Source organism: Trachypithecus francoisi, unplaced genomic scaffold (genome assembly GCF_009764315.1).
Source record: "Trachypithecus francoisi isolate TF-2019V2 unplaced genomic scaffold, Tfra_2.0 Lachesis_group1, whole genome shotgun sequence".
Taxonomy (NCBI): Eukaryota; Metazoa; Chordata; class Mammalia; order Primates; family Cercopithecidae; genus Trachypithecus; species Trachypithecus francoisi.
Genome location: NW_022681454.1, coordinates 163,541,776 through 163,555,093, shown reverse-complemented (window position 1 = coordinate 163,555,093; position 13,318 = coordinate 163,541,776). Strand labels below are relative to the sequence as shown.

General features: G+C 37.5%; 1 protein-coding gene across 4 annotated transcripts in view; it reads left to right on the top strand.

Moving 5' to 3' along the window:
• AADAT (aminoadipate aminotransferase) overlaps nt 1-12,993 on the top strand; it is a 30,775-nt gene extending 17,782 nt beyond the window's left edge. For 2 of the 4 annotated variants that reach the window (XM_033215691.1, XM_033215690.1), the window contains exons 7-14: nt 2,256-2,321; nt 3,676-3,758; nt 4,211-4,307; nt 5,840-5,901; nt 6,741-6,805; nt 8,398-8,504; nt 11,220-11,321; nt 12,250-12,582. In XM_033215691.1, coding sequence (XP_033071582.1) covers nt 2,256-2,321; nt 3,676-3,758; nt 4,211-4,307; nt 5,840-5,901; nt 6,741-6,805; nt 8,398-8,504; nt 11,220-11,321; nt 12,250-12,291 — 624 coding nt within the window. In that variant the 3' untranslated portion in view covers nt 12,292-12,582. Of the gene's footprint in view, nt 1-2,255; nt 2,322-3,675; nt 3,759-4,210; nt 4,308-5,839; nt 5,902-6,740; nt 6,806-8,397; nt 8,505-11,219; nt 11,322-12,249 lie in introns of all 4 variants that reach the window. The other 2 variants (XM_033215692.1, XM_033215689.1) reach the window with 2 other exon arrangements.
• The last annotated feature ends 325 nt before the right edge of the window (nt 12,994-13,318 follow it).

The window sequence follows — 13,318 nt, the reverse complement described above, 5'->3', positions numbered from 1 at the left end:
TCCAGTGGAATCATAGGAAAGATTTCAGCCTGTTCCTTTTACTTAGAAAATTTTAGGTTCAGGCCGGGCGCAGTGGCTCACGTCTGTAATCCCAGTACTTTGGGAGGCCGAGGCAGGTGGATCACAAGGTCAGGAGAACCATACTGGCTAACACAGTGAAACCCCGTCTCTACTAAAAATACAAAAAATTGGCCTGCCATGGTGGCGGGCACCTGTAGTCCCAGCTACTTGGGAGGCTGAGGCAGGAGAATGGCATGAACCTGGGAGGTGGAGCTTGCAGTGAACCGAGATCGTGCCACTGCACTCCAGCCTGGGTGACAGAGCGAGACTCCATCTCAAAAAAAAAGAAAATTTAGGTTCAAAATATTGTCTCAGGTTGGGTGCAGTGACTTACACCTCTAATCCCAGCACTTTGGAAGGCTAGGTGGGAGGATTGCTTCAGCCCAGGAGTTCGAGACCGACCTGGACAACATAGCAAGACTCCAACTCTAAATATATATATATATACACACACACACATATATACACACACACACACATATACACATCTAATATATATATATATAATACATGTAAGTATATCTATATACACATATATATACACACATATTTACACATATATACACACACGTATACACACACACATATACACATGTATACATACACATATATACACATGTATATATGTACACACACCACATACACCGTCATGTTCTTATGTTTGTACTTCCCGGGCTCTGTCCTGAGTTGTCTTCTTTGTTTACATACCCCCCAGGCAGCCTTGTCCGGTTTTGTGGCTCTCTATTCCATTACATACACAATGACTGCCACATTGTCTGGCCCCTACCTCTTCCCTGAGCCCCAGCCTTCTGTATCCAACTTTCTACTGATATCTCCACAGAGATATCTAATAATCATTTCACACTTAACATGCCCAAAATAGAACTCCTGATTTTCCACTGCCCCACCCCAAACCTCTGACCTCCAGCCTCTCACATTCTCCGTCTCCATAAAGAGCGCAACTATGAATGGTTACCCTTTATTCCTGTCTTTCCCTCCTCTGCCCCCCATTCCCCACATCTAGTTCCTCCTGTGGACTGTACCACTGAGCTTATCCAAGTCCATCCATTTTTCTCTGTTGTCATCACTGTCCCCATCTTCTGAGCCCCTGCCTGCCCTCACTGGACTCCTTCAATGCCTTCTTCACTGCACCAGCTGCATTTCACCCTGCCCTCTAACCAGTCACACTCTTCACACAGCAGCCAGCCACATCCATCCCTGCAGAAATGTCAGTATAAAGCCAGGGTCCGGGCTCCAGTGGTTTCTCCTTGCAGTTAAAATAAAGCCCAAATTCTTTTATCTGCCCTGCAGATCTAGGTAACATGGTCAGTCTATTCTCAAGCCTTCTCTCTTATCATTCTTCTTGCTGCACTTGGGGCAGCCACACTATCCTTTTTAACCCTTAAACATGTCAAGCATTTTGCGTATCCTGCCACCTTTGCCCTCATTCATCCCTCAGTCTAGATTCTTATTCTTCTGATATTTGCACAGCTGACTCCTTCCTGTCATTTTAAGCTCTGATGTTACCTGGTCCAGAAGGCCTTCCCAGTGATTGAACCTGAAACAGCCACCCTGTCACTCTCTTCCCTCACCTGTTGTAATGCTCTGCCCAGCACTTTAAAACCACCCATCTAGCTGGGCACAGTGGCTCACTCCTGTAATCCCAGCACTTTGGGAGGCTGAAGCAGGTGGATCATTTGAGGTCAGGAGTTCGAGACTAGCCTGGCCAACATGGTGAAACCCCATCTCTAGCAAAAAATATAAAAATTAGCTGGGTGTGGTGGTGCATGCCTGTAATCCTAGCTACTCGGGAAGCTGAGGCAGGAGAATTGCTTGAGCCCAGGAGGCAGAGGTTGCAGTGAGCCAAGATCACGCCACTGCACTCCAGCCTGGGCGACAGAGCGAGACTCCATCTCAAAAAAAGAAAGTAAATAAAACCACTCATCTAATATTTATTCTGCTCATGATCCACAGGCTTATGTATATGCTGTCTTTTCCCCTGGAATCTAACTTCCATGAGAATAAGAGCCTTTAATGCCTTGTTCATCTTTTTATCCTCATTGTCTAAGACAATAGACACACAGTAGTTTTTTGAATGAGTACAAAGAATTACAATTCCAAGTGAATTTAATTTTAGATAACTTTTAAGAAATAGATTGCTTTAAGAAATAAACAATTACCTCAACCTTTTTTAGCTTGCAAGAAAATATGATTTCCTCATAATAGAAGATGATCCTTACTATTTTCTCCAGTTTAACAAGGTAAGTGATGATGTGAACTTATTTCACTATTAGAAGATAAGTTGTTGTAAGTTACTGCACTGTGTTGGATATTAGGTTGACTGCGGAGTCAGAACTAATCCACTTTTACATAGAAAGTAAATCAACTATGACTAATTTGCTACTAGTTTACTTTTCAGTCTCCCAGTTTTATTATGGAATTAGTACCTTTCTTTTTTGTTATTACTGCTCTTTCCAGAAATTACTTACCTTCAAAACAGTAGCTGGCTTTCTGTACCAGGCACTGGGGCAAACAGTAGATCAGGGCTGATGGACATCTTGAACTCCACATCCAAGTTCACAGCTCCTCAAACATCACCCAGGGATGTGAACTGAGTTTCATCTTTGGCTGTCGACTTCTGTGTCTTGGTAGTGGCCAATTAGAACGATGTATGAGAAGGGTTAGGAAGCCATGCTCAAGCTGAAGGAGAAAGAGGGCTGTGCTCCATTAGCAATGTCTCCCATGGACACAAGAGGAGTCATCACAGGCAGCACACCACACATTTGCCACCCTGTCATTTATGTCGTGGATCTTACTGCAGAGTAATGGGCATTTAGATTGATTCTCACACTATTATGTATGTGTGCTACCTTTCATGATGATTTTTTTCTGATAGATGATAATAATAGTAAGACCAAAGCCTGATTCTTCAAAAGCCAACACTTTCTTTGCTCTCAGGGCTGCAGAGAACATACACTTGGATTCGGCTTGCCCCTTAAATATACTGGGAAGAGATAAGAACTCTTTATTTCTCTACAGGGTTTCCTAAAACATCACTTTTGCCTCCTGCCTCCCACCATCAGCATGCCAGCAAATTTCCTTTCTCATTTGTAACTACTTTTAAAGTAAATGTTGAAGTCAGTCTTTCATATTGACTAATTTCTCATCTTCATTCGCATCATTTTTCCTTCTGTCGATCGTTAAGGATCAGCTTTCTCTCTGAATACCCTTGAGTGCTGCTGGCCATCTTCATTATAGTCTTGTTCAAACCAGTGTTTCTTGAGTCCCTCCTGTAAGTCTGTTAATCCTGGATTTCAGCCTCTGGGGTAAAGAGGGCCTGTTTGAAGTTTCCCTAAGTTCATAATAATGGCATCTGAAGCAAATAATAAGCCCTTGTGTGTGTTTTTGGCAGAAAAGCCATGAAGACAAGCAGATGCTAATAAAAGAACATGCATCTTTGTTTGTTATTCCATGTTAAAGGGTTGAAATAAAGGTAAGAGAATATTTGTACTGTTGTTATACAAATCCATCTCCTGTCTACTCTCTATTCAGGATAATCATACAGTGACTAACAGAGCTTTCAGATCAACAGTATTTTTTATTTTTCATTTTAAGTTCAGGGTACCAACATTTCTTTCCATGGATGTTGATGGACGTGTCATCAGAGCTGACTCATTTTCAAAAATCATTTCCTCTGGGTAAGGCCCTGTGTCTCTAACTTGACGCTAGATCTAATACAGCCAGAGACAGTACCTCAGTATCTTTTAGTCTAGACAAATTTTTTCATTTAAAATGCTTGTAGTCTGCTTGTCTTAAAATATTAGTTTCATTATTAATATTAACATAGGCCTTTTTTTCACTTTATTCACCTCCAATAATCAAAGATTCTTGGCTGTTTATCTAACATTGTAGTGGGACCAGTCAGGTTTTTGATATCAGGTATGAAAGGGCACATTTGGAAATACATAGTCAATCTTGTTTTAAATGTACACTTAAATTTATTTTTGAAATAAGAAGTAGTTTTATTAGAATGTTTTAATTATCTAGATCCTTTTGTCCCCAGGTCACAATTGTCTGTCTGATGAAATCAGGAAAGTGATATGTAATAATTGTTAATATGGAATATCGCGCCTTTTCTCTTTTGACATAGGTTGAGAATAGGATTTTTAACTGGTCCAAAACCCTTAATAGAGAGAGTTATTTTACACATACAAGTTTCAACATTGCACCCCAGCACTTTCAACCAGGTAAGGACAATTTAGGAAATAGGTTTTGTTTTTTTTTTTGTAATCAGATCAGAAGTTTTTAAAAAAATAGATGGTAGAGAACAAAAACTCCAAACCTGTTTAGTGACTCATAGTTTGCCTTCTTTGCAGACACGCTAATCTTTCCTATAAGAAATTGGTTGCGGCCGGGCGCGGTGGCTCAAGCCTGTAATCCCAGCACTTTGGGAGGCCAAGACGGGCGGATCACAAGGTCAGGAGATCGAGACCATCCTGGCTAATACGGTGAAACCCCGTCTCTACTAAAGAATACAAAAAACTAGCCGGGCGACGAGGCGGGCGCCTGTAGTCCCAGCTACTTGGGAGGCGGAGGCAGGAGAATGGCGTAAACCTGGGAGGCGGAGCTTGCAGTGAGCTGAGATTCGGCCACCGCACTCCAGCCTGGGCGACAGAGCCAGACTCCGTCTCAAAAAAAAAAAAGAAATTGGTTGGAATGCATTTTAATTAAAATAAAGTAAAATTAATTTAAGAGAATATGTAAATTTCCTTACAAACTTTGAGAAATTATTGGATCCCTCTGTAACACAACCTTGTAAGAATGAATAGAACAGAAAAGTTTGTGTAGAATAGGACACTTGTTTGATGTATGTTCTATAAAGTGCAGATGGCCCCATGTTTTGCCAAGTTGGGGACGTTTTTCGTATTTTTTGTATGTGTTATCAACAGAAGTTCACATATTTTTGTATCTGTTATCAACAGAAATTCACTATCAATTTATAACATTTTAAACTTTTTTTTTTTTTTTGAGACAGAGTCTTGCTCTGTCACCCAGGCTGGAGTACAGTGGCATGACCTTGGCTCACTGCAACCTCTGCCTCCCAGGTTCAAGCGATTCTCCTGCCTCCGCCTCCCAAGTAGCTGGGATTACAGGCACACATCACTATGCCCAGCTAATTTTTGTATTTGTGGTAGAGACAGACGTTTACCATGTTGGCCAAGCTGGTCTCTAACTCCTGGCCTCTGGTGATCCCCCCCAGCTGGGCCTCCCAAAGTGCTGGAATTACAGGTGTGAGCCACTGCGCCCAGCCTAGAATTTCTATTTTAAATAGAAAATCTCCAAATATGTCATGTAACTTTACATATCTACTGTACATTTTTATATTTAGAGAAGCGGTATAGTGTGGCAATTAACAGCACGGGTCAGGAGCTTGGATAGCCTGACTGAATTTAGGCTGTGGGACTCAGAAAAGTTAACTTAACCCTTGTGCCTCATTAGTAAAATAGAAATTTATGGAGATTACATTTGGTAAAATATATTAGTATCTTACAATAGTGCCTGCTACATAACAAGTACTGTATCAATATTTGTTATTTTTACTAGTATTGTCATTGTTATTAATTGACATTTGTTTTAAATCACTGACTATATAAGCTAGGCTCAGCTTGTTATATCTTATTGTGGTTTACATGTAATCAAAAGTGATTTGCTTTTATATATGGCAAAAATTATATTTTCAGGGGATGAAACATGGTATTTTTTATTTTATCTCTTTTAGCTCATGATATCACAGCTTCTACATGATTGGGGAGAAGAGGGTTTCATGGCTCATGTAGATAGGTATTGTATCATTTCTTTAAATATTTATGAACAAAATAGGAACCCAGTGAACATAATACAGATCACCTACAGTATTGATTTGTTCTTCCTTCCTAAGTATCCTGGGAAAGGAGAGACAATAGGAATGGTCTACTATAAGTCAAAAGTCTATTCATTTTATTAGCTCTTCACCTAGCAAGTCTTCTCAGCATCCAAGGTGTGGTTTGAAAGCAGTGTCCACCCACTCCTAAGGTAGTCCAGAATTCCCACCAGGTTAGGATTTACTTAAATGATTTAATGGGTAAACTATTCATACACATAAATATTTTATTTAATAATGATTAATTGTGAAGGATACATGACATGGGACTTGGCTCAAGTAAAGATGAGTGTGAACATAATTTCCCTAAATAGTCTGTATATTGGTACAAGTTATGGATTACTTTAGCTGTGTAAACGTGGTACCTCCTAGGACATTTAGAAATAAGGAGGAATGGGTTATTTGCATTCCCAGACCAGTGATTCATTATTTCAATAGTATTGTCTTTTATCCTGAGTGATGAGAACCAGTATTTAGACAACTAAACACAAAGATTGATCCTGCTACTTCTAGGTTCCATATTTTACATAGAAATGGACTTGTCTTTTTGAATTTTTATTTTGTAATTATTCTACAGTGAAGCAAAAAGCACAGCGGTTAAGTTTATCACAAGTGAAACAAATATGCTCCATTCTTCTATCAAGCATTCAACATTTTAATCAAGATAGAAAACAAATTCTTATAGCCTGGACTCTGGAGCCTTTTTTGCTTCTGCAATCAATGTACTGAGCACATCTATTTCATTGTTTTCTTCTTCTAGGGTTACTGATTTCTATAGTAACCAGAAGGATGCAATATTGGCAGCTGCAGACAAGTGGTTAACTGGTGAGTGGAACGTATATCCGTCCTCATGATAAACAGTGTAAGAGTAGGGGATAAACACTGCATATTATGAACAATCCTGGTGGGAAAGAAACAGTCCAGGAGTATTCTTGCTAAGGAAACATTACGCCATAAATCATCTTAGAAGCAACATTTGATAAACCTGGGCACAGGCCTTCCTATCCACTTTACCTGTCTGCTGCAAAGAATTTGTGATTTAAAAAAAAAAAAGATCTAAAAATCAACCTCTAACTTACTTAAAGCTTAATAATACCTATTTTCAAAAATTTTAGTAATTTCAGAATTTTACCCCAAAGGGTAAAATTGTCAAACCATGCTTCTTCTCTAACTAAACTGTACAAAGGCAGATGTCTCATTGACACGTTATTTGCCTTCTAATCATTAACCTCGTTTATCTCTGTAGTATTATCTATTGCTAACTTGATTACAAGATGTTTTAGATTCATTTTTCTATTATGAAGGTCAAATTAATCACATGGCTTTAATTATATTACTAAAATGCCTTTGATATAAATAATAGTAAACCAAAAATAGCAATTCCTTATTTCTGTCCTATCTTATTTTCTACAAAGTCTTGGTAAAAACAGAATTAGTGGCCAGGTGTGGTGGCTTATGCCTGTAATCCCAGCACTTTGGGAGGCCAAGGTGGGTGAATCACCTGAGGTCAGGAGTTCAAGACCAGCCTGGCCAACATGGCAAAACCCTGTCTCTACTAAAAATATACAAATTAGCTGGGCATGATGGCGGGCACCTTTAATCTCAGCCACTCAGGAGGCTGAGGCAGGAGAATCGCTTGAACCTAGGAGGCAGAGGTGGCAGTGAGCCAAGATCATGCCATTGCACTCCAGCCTGGGTGAAGCAAAACTCCATCCAAAAAAAAAAAAAAAAAACAGAATTAGTATCTTTTTGACAAGAGCACTATTTTACCACTTTGCATAATAGTATTGAAGAAAAACTTTTGATCAACAGCAAGTTCTTTTTTAAAAAAGATAGTAATGTAAATCAAAAATCATTAGGCTTTGTTTTTGATTTCTGTATCCTAATACTCAATAAAACATAAAGCCCACAACTGCTTCTGGAATTCTTGAATTTTAAGTATTTCTTTTCATAATTAATTACATTCTGATAAAAACGCTAATCCACTGGACATCTAAACTGTTACAAGAATAATAGGATTTGTTGTAATGCTGGAAGAATCCACAAATAATGGAAGACTCCTCTTCTAAATTGAAATAGCCATGTTTGTCTAAGTATGGTTCTAAGTGAAGGAGAGGTGAGTGGGATTTCTTGCACTACCCTAAGACTGACTGCGTTGTAAATATGCACACGTGAGCTATCACTTGCCCACCTTACCTCTCCCTTCCTCCCTCACCCACAGTAACTCATTGAAATAAAATCCAGAACATCAATTTTCAAGGCTCACAAAATGATATTTTTTAAAATGCTATAATTGAAGGAACTTTTTTAGGAATACTAGTTTCTACTTACTACACTTATGCCATTTAACAACACACTTTGATATCATCCAAAATGCTTTACTTTGGAAGACATTTATTCTCTTCTTTTGTTTGTAGGTTTGGCAGAATGGCATGTTCCTGCTGCTGGAATGTTTTTATGGATTAAAGTTAAAGGCATTAATGATGTAAAAGAACTGATTGAAGAAAAAGCCGTTAAGATGGGGGTAAAACTGGGAGGCAAAGGGCTGGGAAACCTAAAGAAAAGTTACACTTTTTCTTTAATATTTTACTTGAATAGAAATGGAAAGAGATGCTTCTTGTTGCCCACCAGCCAACTCATAATGTTCTAATATTAGATATTTTATTGCATTATCAAAATCGTAAGAGGTTTTTGGGTTACATAATTATCCAGCTGGTCTAAATTAGTGGAAATACGGTTGTTCATCTCAGCTACTGATTAGCATAGTGGCTGAGCGTGGTCTCTGGAGTCGCACTTGTTGGGTTTGAATCCCAGCACCACCCTTTAGGGGATGTGTGGCCTTGAATAGGTTATCCTTTCTGTGCTTTGTCTGTAAAACAGAGGTAGTAAGAATCCCTCTCTCATAGGGTTGCTCTGATGATTAAATGAGTTAATATGTGTAAAGCCCTTAGACTAGTATGTGGCACATACTCAGTGCTCAGTAAGAGCCACTGGTATTTAAAATGAAGGGTTTTTTTTCCGATGATGAAGATAAAGTATACTCATGGTAGGATATTTGGAAAATGTATAAAAACATAATGAAAATTTTTTAAATAGCCCATGATTTTACCACCCAGATTTTGTGACCATTTATAGTATAGTTTCTTGAAACGCTTGTTCTTTTAGTATTTTGGCTGTGCACTTATGTTACATGGTTAAAATTATACGGAAAAGTTTGTATCCTGATTTTTTTTTCACTTAAAATTAGCTCGTAGAATGTATTCTAGGTTTCTTTTTTTTCCCCTCTTTTTATATTTAAATTATAAGTCTACTTAGGTTTCATTGGGGGCATCAAGTAAGCCGAAAATTCTAAACATTTTTCTGTGTAGCTTTCCAGTTTACCAGATAAATTATTCCTTCTGCATTAATCAAAGCCATTAGCATGTTTGTCAGTCTTTTACACACACTGAAACCTACTGCTAGAGTCAGTTTTGTCTTGAATCATAAGAACTAAAGGACAGATTGGACTGATGATGGCAAAGTGCCATGCTAGTGCCTAAGAGACAAGGTGCTCTAGAAGTTAGATCTAGAGACAGACTGCCTGGACTTCAGTCCTACCTCCACCGCCTTGGGAAAGCTATTATCCTCTCTTAACCATCTTACTTGAGGGCAGGACTCAAACTTTATTAATTGTTCTAACCCTAATCACAGCACATAGTAGGTACTTGATAAACACTTAATTGACTTATTTCAAATAATACATTGTAGTATAACAAATCAATTTGCTACATTCTTTTCTGTCAATGCCATCATCCTCAAAATATGTGGTAAGTGCTTATCTGTAGGTATGTCTGAGTGAGGTGCTAAGGATATAGACTTTGTTTTTACTATGCTCTTCTTGAGTCCTCTTCATTTATTCCATATATCCTGCTACATGTTCTTTTTTTACCTTTACTAAATAATCTCCAGCTTTATCCCCACTTCGTTAGCCCAGATGTTGGTTATCTTGCAAAGAGATTATTACCACTCCCTTCTCTTTCAGCTCCTTGCTTCTAGTGCATCCCAAAACTTATCCATGCTACTGGGAGAAATGATGGCTTTCATTTTATTTTTAACCAGGACAGAGAAACCCATCTTCTGCCTTGAAATCTTTTCCCCAGAGTACTCCAGATCGTGTCACTCCCAGTTCCTCTTGTTTTAGCAGACAGTGTAACAAGCAGTTACTCAATGCTTTTGAAGATCATGATTATACTAGTCAACCCTAACCATCGTAGAAGATAAACTTGAAAATCTCAAAGACTTAATAAGCAATAGAAGTTTATCTCTGACTCGCATATAATTCTAAGATGTGACCTGCAGCCTGCTGTGTTCCAACAGTGATTCAGAGACCCGTGTTTCTTACATCTCGTTGCCTTTCATTCTTCAATACACAGATTCCAAGATGGCCACAAAATGGAAAGAGCGTGGCAGATCACACACGGGATTATTTGTATGAGCCAGCCTTAGACGTCACTTACCTGGCTTCTGCTCACATCCATTGGTTAGGATTCGCTCTCATGGTCACACACAGCTAGAAAGAGGCTGGGGAATAGGGTACATGGGATGCCCAGGAAGAAGAGGAAATGGAGCTTACCATCAGTGAGCTGTCTGCCTGTGTGGCCATCAAGAACAGCAGCTGTTCCGACCACCCCATCTTGACACGCTTGCTTAATACTTTTATTCCTTCATTTTATACATTACATCTTTTACCTCCTTTTAGTTCTTTGCACCAATTTTCTTCCCATCTCAGGGCCTTTACTCTATGTATCTTTGCCCTCAAATACTGCTCCCTGCTTTTGGTCTGACCTAATTTGTCTTTCAGGCCCCAGCTTAAAAGTAACTTTCAAACTTAATTACTTAAAAATTACTTTTCTAGTTAAACATTTGTTTGTATTTGTTACCATTTATCTTTCTTTAGTAAACTGTCCTTTCTACATTAAAGCTGGAATTTGAGTGTTCTCAGTTTTCCTGTATTCCTGACAGTTTGAGAAGAGATAGCATTTGCCATATTTATTCTGAACATTTTTTCAGTTTCTATATGTTTAGTTTTGTTCATTGTATGACATACACAATTTTTATATAAATTAGTATTTTTTCTTGTGATTTCTTTAACTGCTTTTAAATTTAAAACATCCTTCCCTACTCTGAGATTAGGCTGAACTATATTATCTTTGAGTTTTTCTTTAGTGGTACATTACCTATCTTCCACAAACTCTCTTAGGTATTAATGCTCCCTGGAAATGCTTTCTACATCGATAGCTCAGCTCCTAGCCCTTACTTGAGAGCATCCTTCTCTTCAGCTTCTCCAGAACAGATGGATGTGGTGAGTGTAGAATTCTCTTCAGAGTAATACTAGCTAGCAGTTCTATTTTTTTAATGCATGTGTATACTTTGTAAATTAGAATATTACTTAATATCTGTTTGGATTTCTAAAATTCAGGTATTTGTTGGCCAGTCATGAACTATCATTAAAAGACCCATTTTACTTTGTTGCTAGACTTCTATAGAAATGAGACTAAATTGGAGTTAGAATTTATTGTCTGCATGAATAATGTTATCACAGCCTACTGAGCTGGGTAAATTGTCATGTTATGAGGAAAACTTCTTTCCTTCCTTTAATGAATTAATATGAGCCAGAAGTACAAATTCATGATGGCTGTCAGTCTCTTTCTCTGAAGAAAAAAGTATCAGCAAGGGTCAAATAGAATAATTTTCTTAATCGCAATCTAGCTTTAATCAACATAAGCTGTGTATGTGGAAATAAAACAGAAGAGCTATAAATTGAACAGTGCCATTAACCTTGAGAAGAGTTTATATTTATCCTTGGAAAGGGACATTTTTGGCATGTTCTTTATTTACTTGCATTCTCATGTCATTAAATGTGTTTTTCATAAGTTCTCTCTGTTGTAATTTATTAGTGGAGTTGGGCAGTTGAATCTATATAAAATGCAGGTAAGAGGTTATATAAAATCTAAAATAATTCATGTTATGGATAAAATGGAAAATGATCTTAAAGGCCACTAGTACAACAACAACAACAAAAAATCCTGGAAATCCAATGTACTTCAGTCTTCATATTTTAATAGACATTGATGGCATCCTGCACGGATAAAGTTGATGTTCAACTTGACTTTCCAATGCCTTCTCTCAGCCTTAGACAGATACTCTTTGTTTGGATTTTTAAAGTTATTACAAAGTTTTCCAATGTAGTATCCTAATTTAATTAATTCTAATATTTTTTTCTGTTTTAGGCCTTCCAGGTATTAGCACAACTTATAAAAGAATCTTTATGAAGAAATTAAACTAGGTTGGGCATGGTGGCTCACACCTATAATCCCAGCACTTTGGGAGGCTGAGGAGGGAGGATCACTTGAGCCCAGGAATTCAAGGCTGCAGTAAGCTACGATCACACCACTGCACTGTGGCCCGCGTGGCAGAACAAGACCCTGTCTCTTAAAAAAGAGAAAGAAAGAAATCAAACTAATCATGCTGCTCACAGATTTTTCCAATAAATTTCTTGTTTTGGCAGGAAGAAATGAACACTGGTATTATTAGACTTACAGATTAAATTAAATTTCCTCAAACATGTCCTATCTGTAGTAGTTCAACTAGACACCTTTTAAAGTGCCTCTAAATTCATCAGATGGCCAAAATGTATTTATAATCCACTTAGGCATTTTGAAAAATTTTCAACCTGTAAAAAATTACTTTTATCTTGGATTTATTATAAAGAACTTTATAGTTGCTTTATAATTTCCCATAAATTGTCTTTGAAGCTAACATTTTACACTGAATTATTTTGAGATTTTAAAGAAATAATTAAGTTCAAAATGGTATATAATGTGTACTTTTTCTACTTTTAGGAAAATTTAATGAGAGCTTATTGCAAAAATTGTTATAATTTGACCGTTATAAGTGACTTTTAGTAAAAGTACCATAAACATTATGTTATGCCACAGAAATTCCTTTAAAATAAAACTCTTAAACTAAACATACCTAAAGGCTTCAGACCCATTAATTCTAAGTAAGGAGGGGAGATCATGGACTTAGGAAAATTTACTACGTTGTATTTTCATAATAGTACATAATCTACAAAAACACATTCTTACCAATTATGTAATTTGAATCTACTACAACCCTTTAAGATATTGGGAAATACTTTTTTAATGATTTTTTTCTCACCTTTTAAAATCTTTATTAAAGTAAGATATGCTCATTTTAGAATTTTCAAACAATCCAGAATATATAAGGAATAAAGTAAAAGCCACTCACTGTCTCACCCCCAGTGATAAGTGCTATAAGCATTTAGCATTCTTCCTT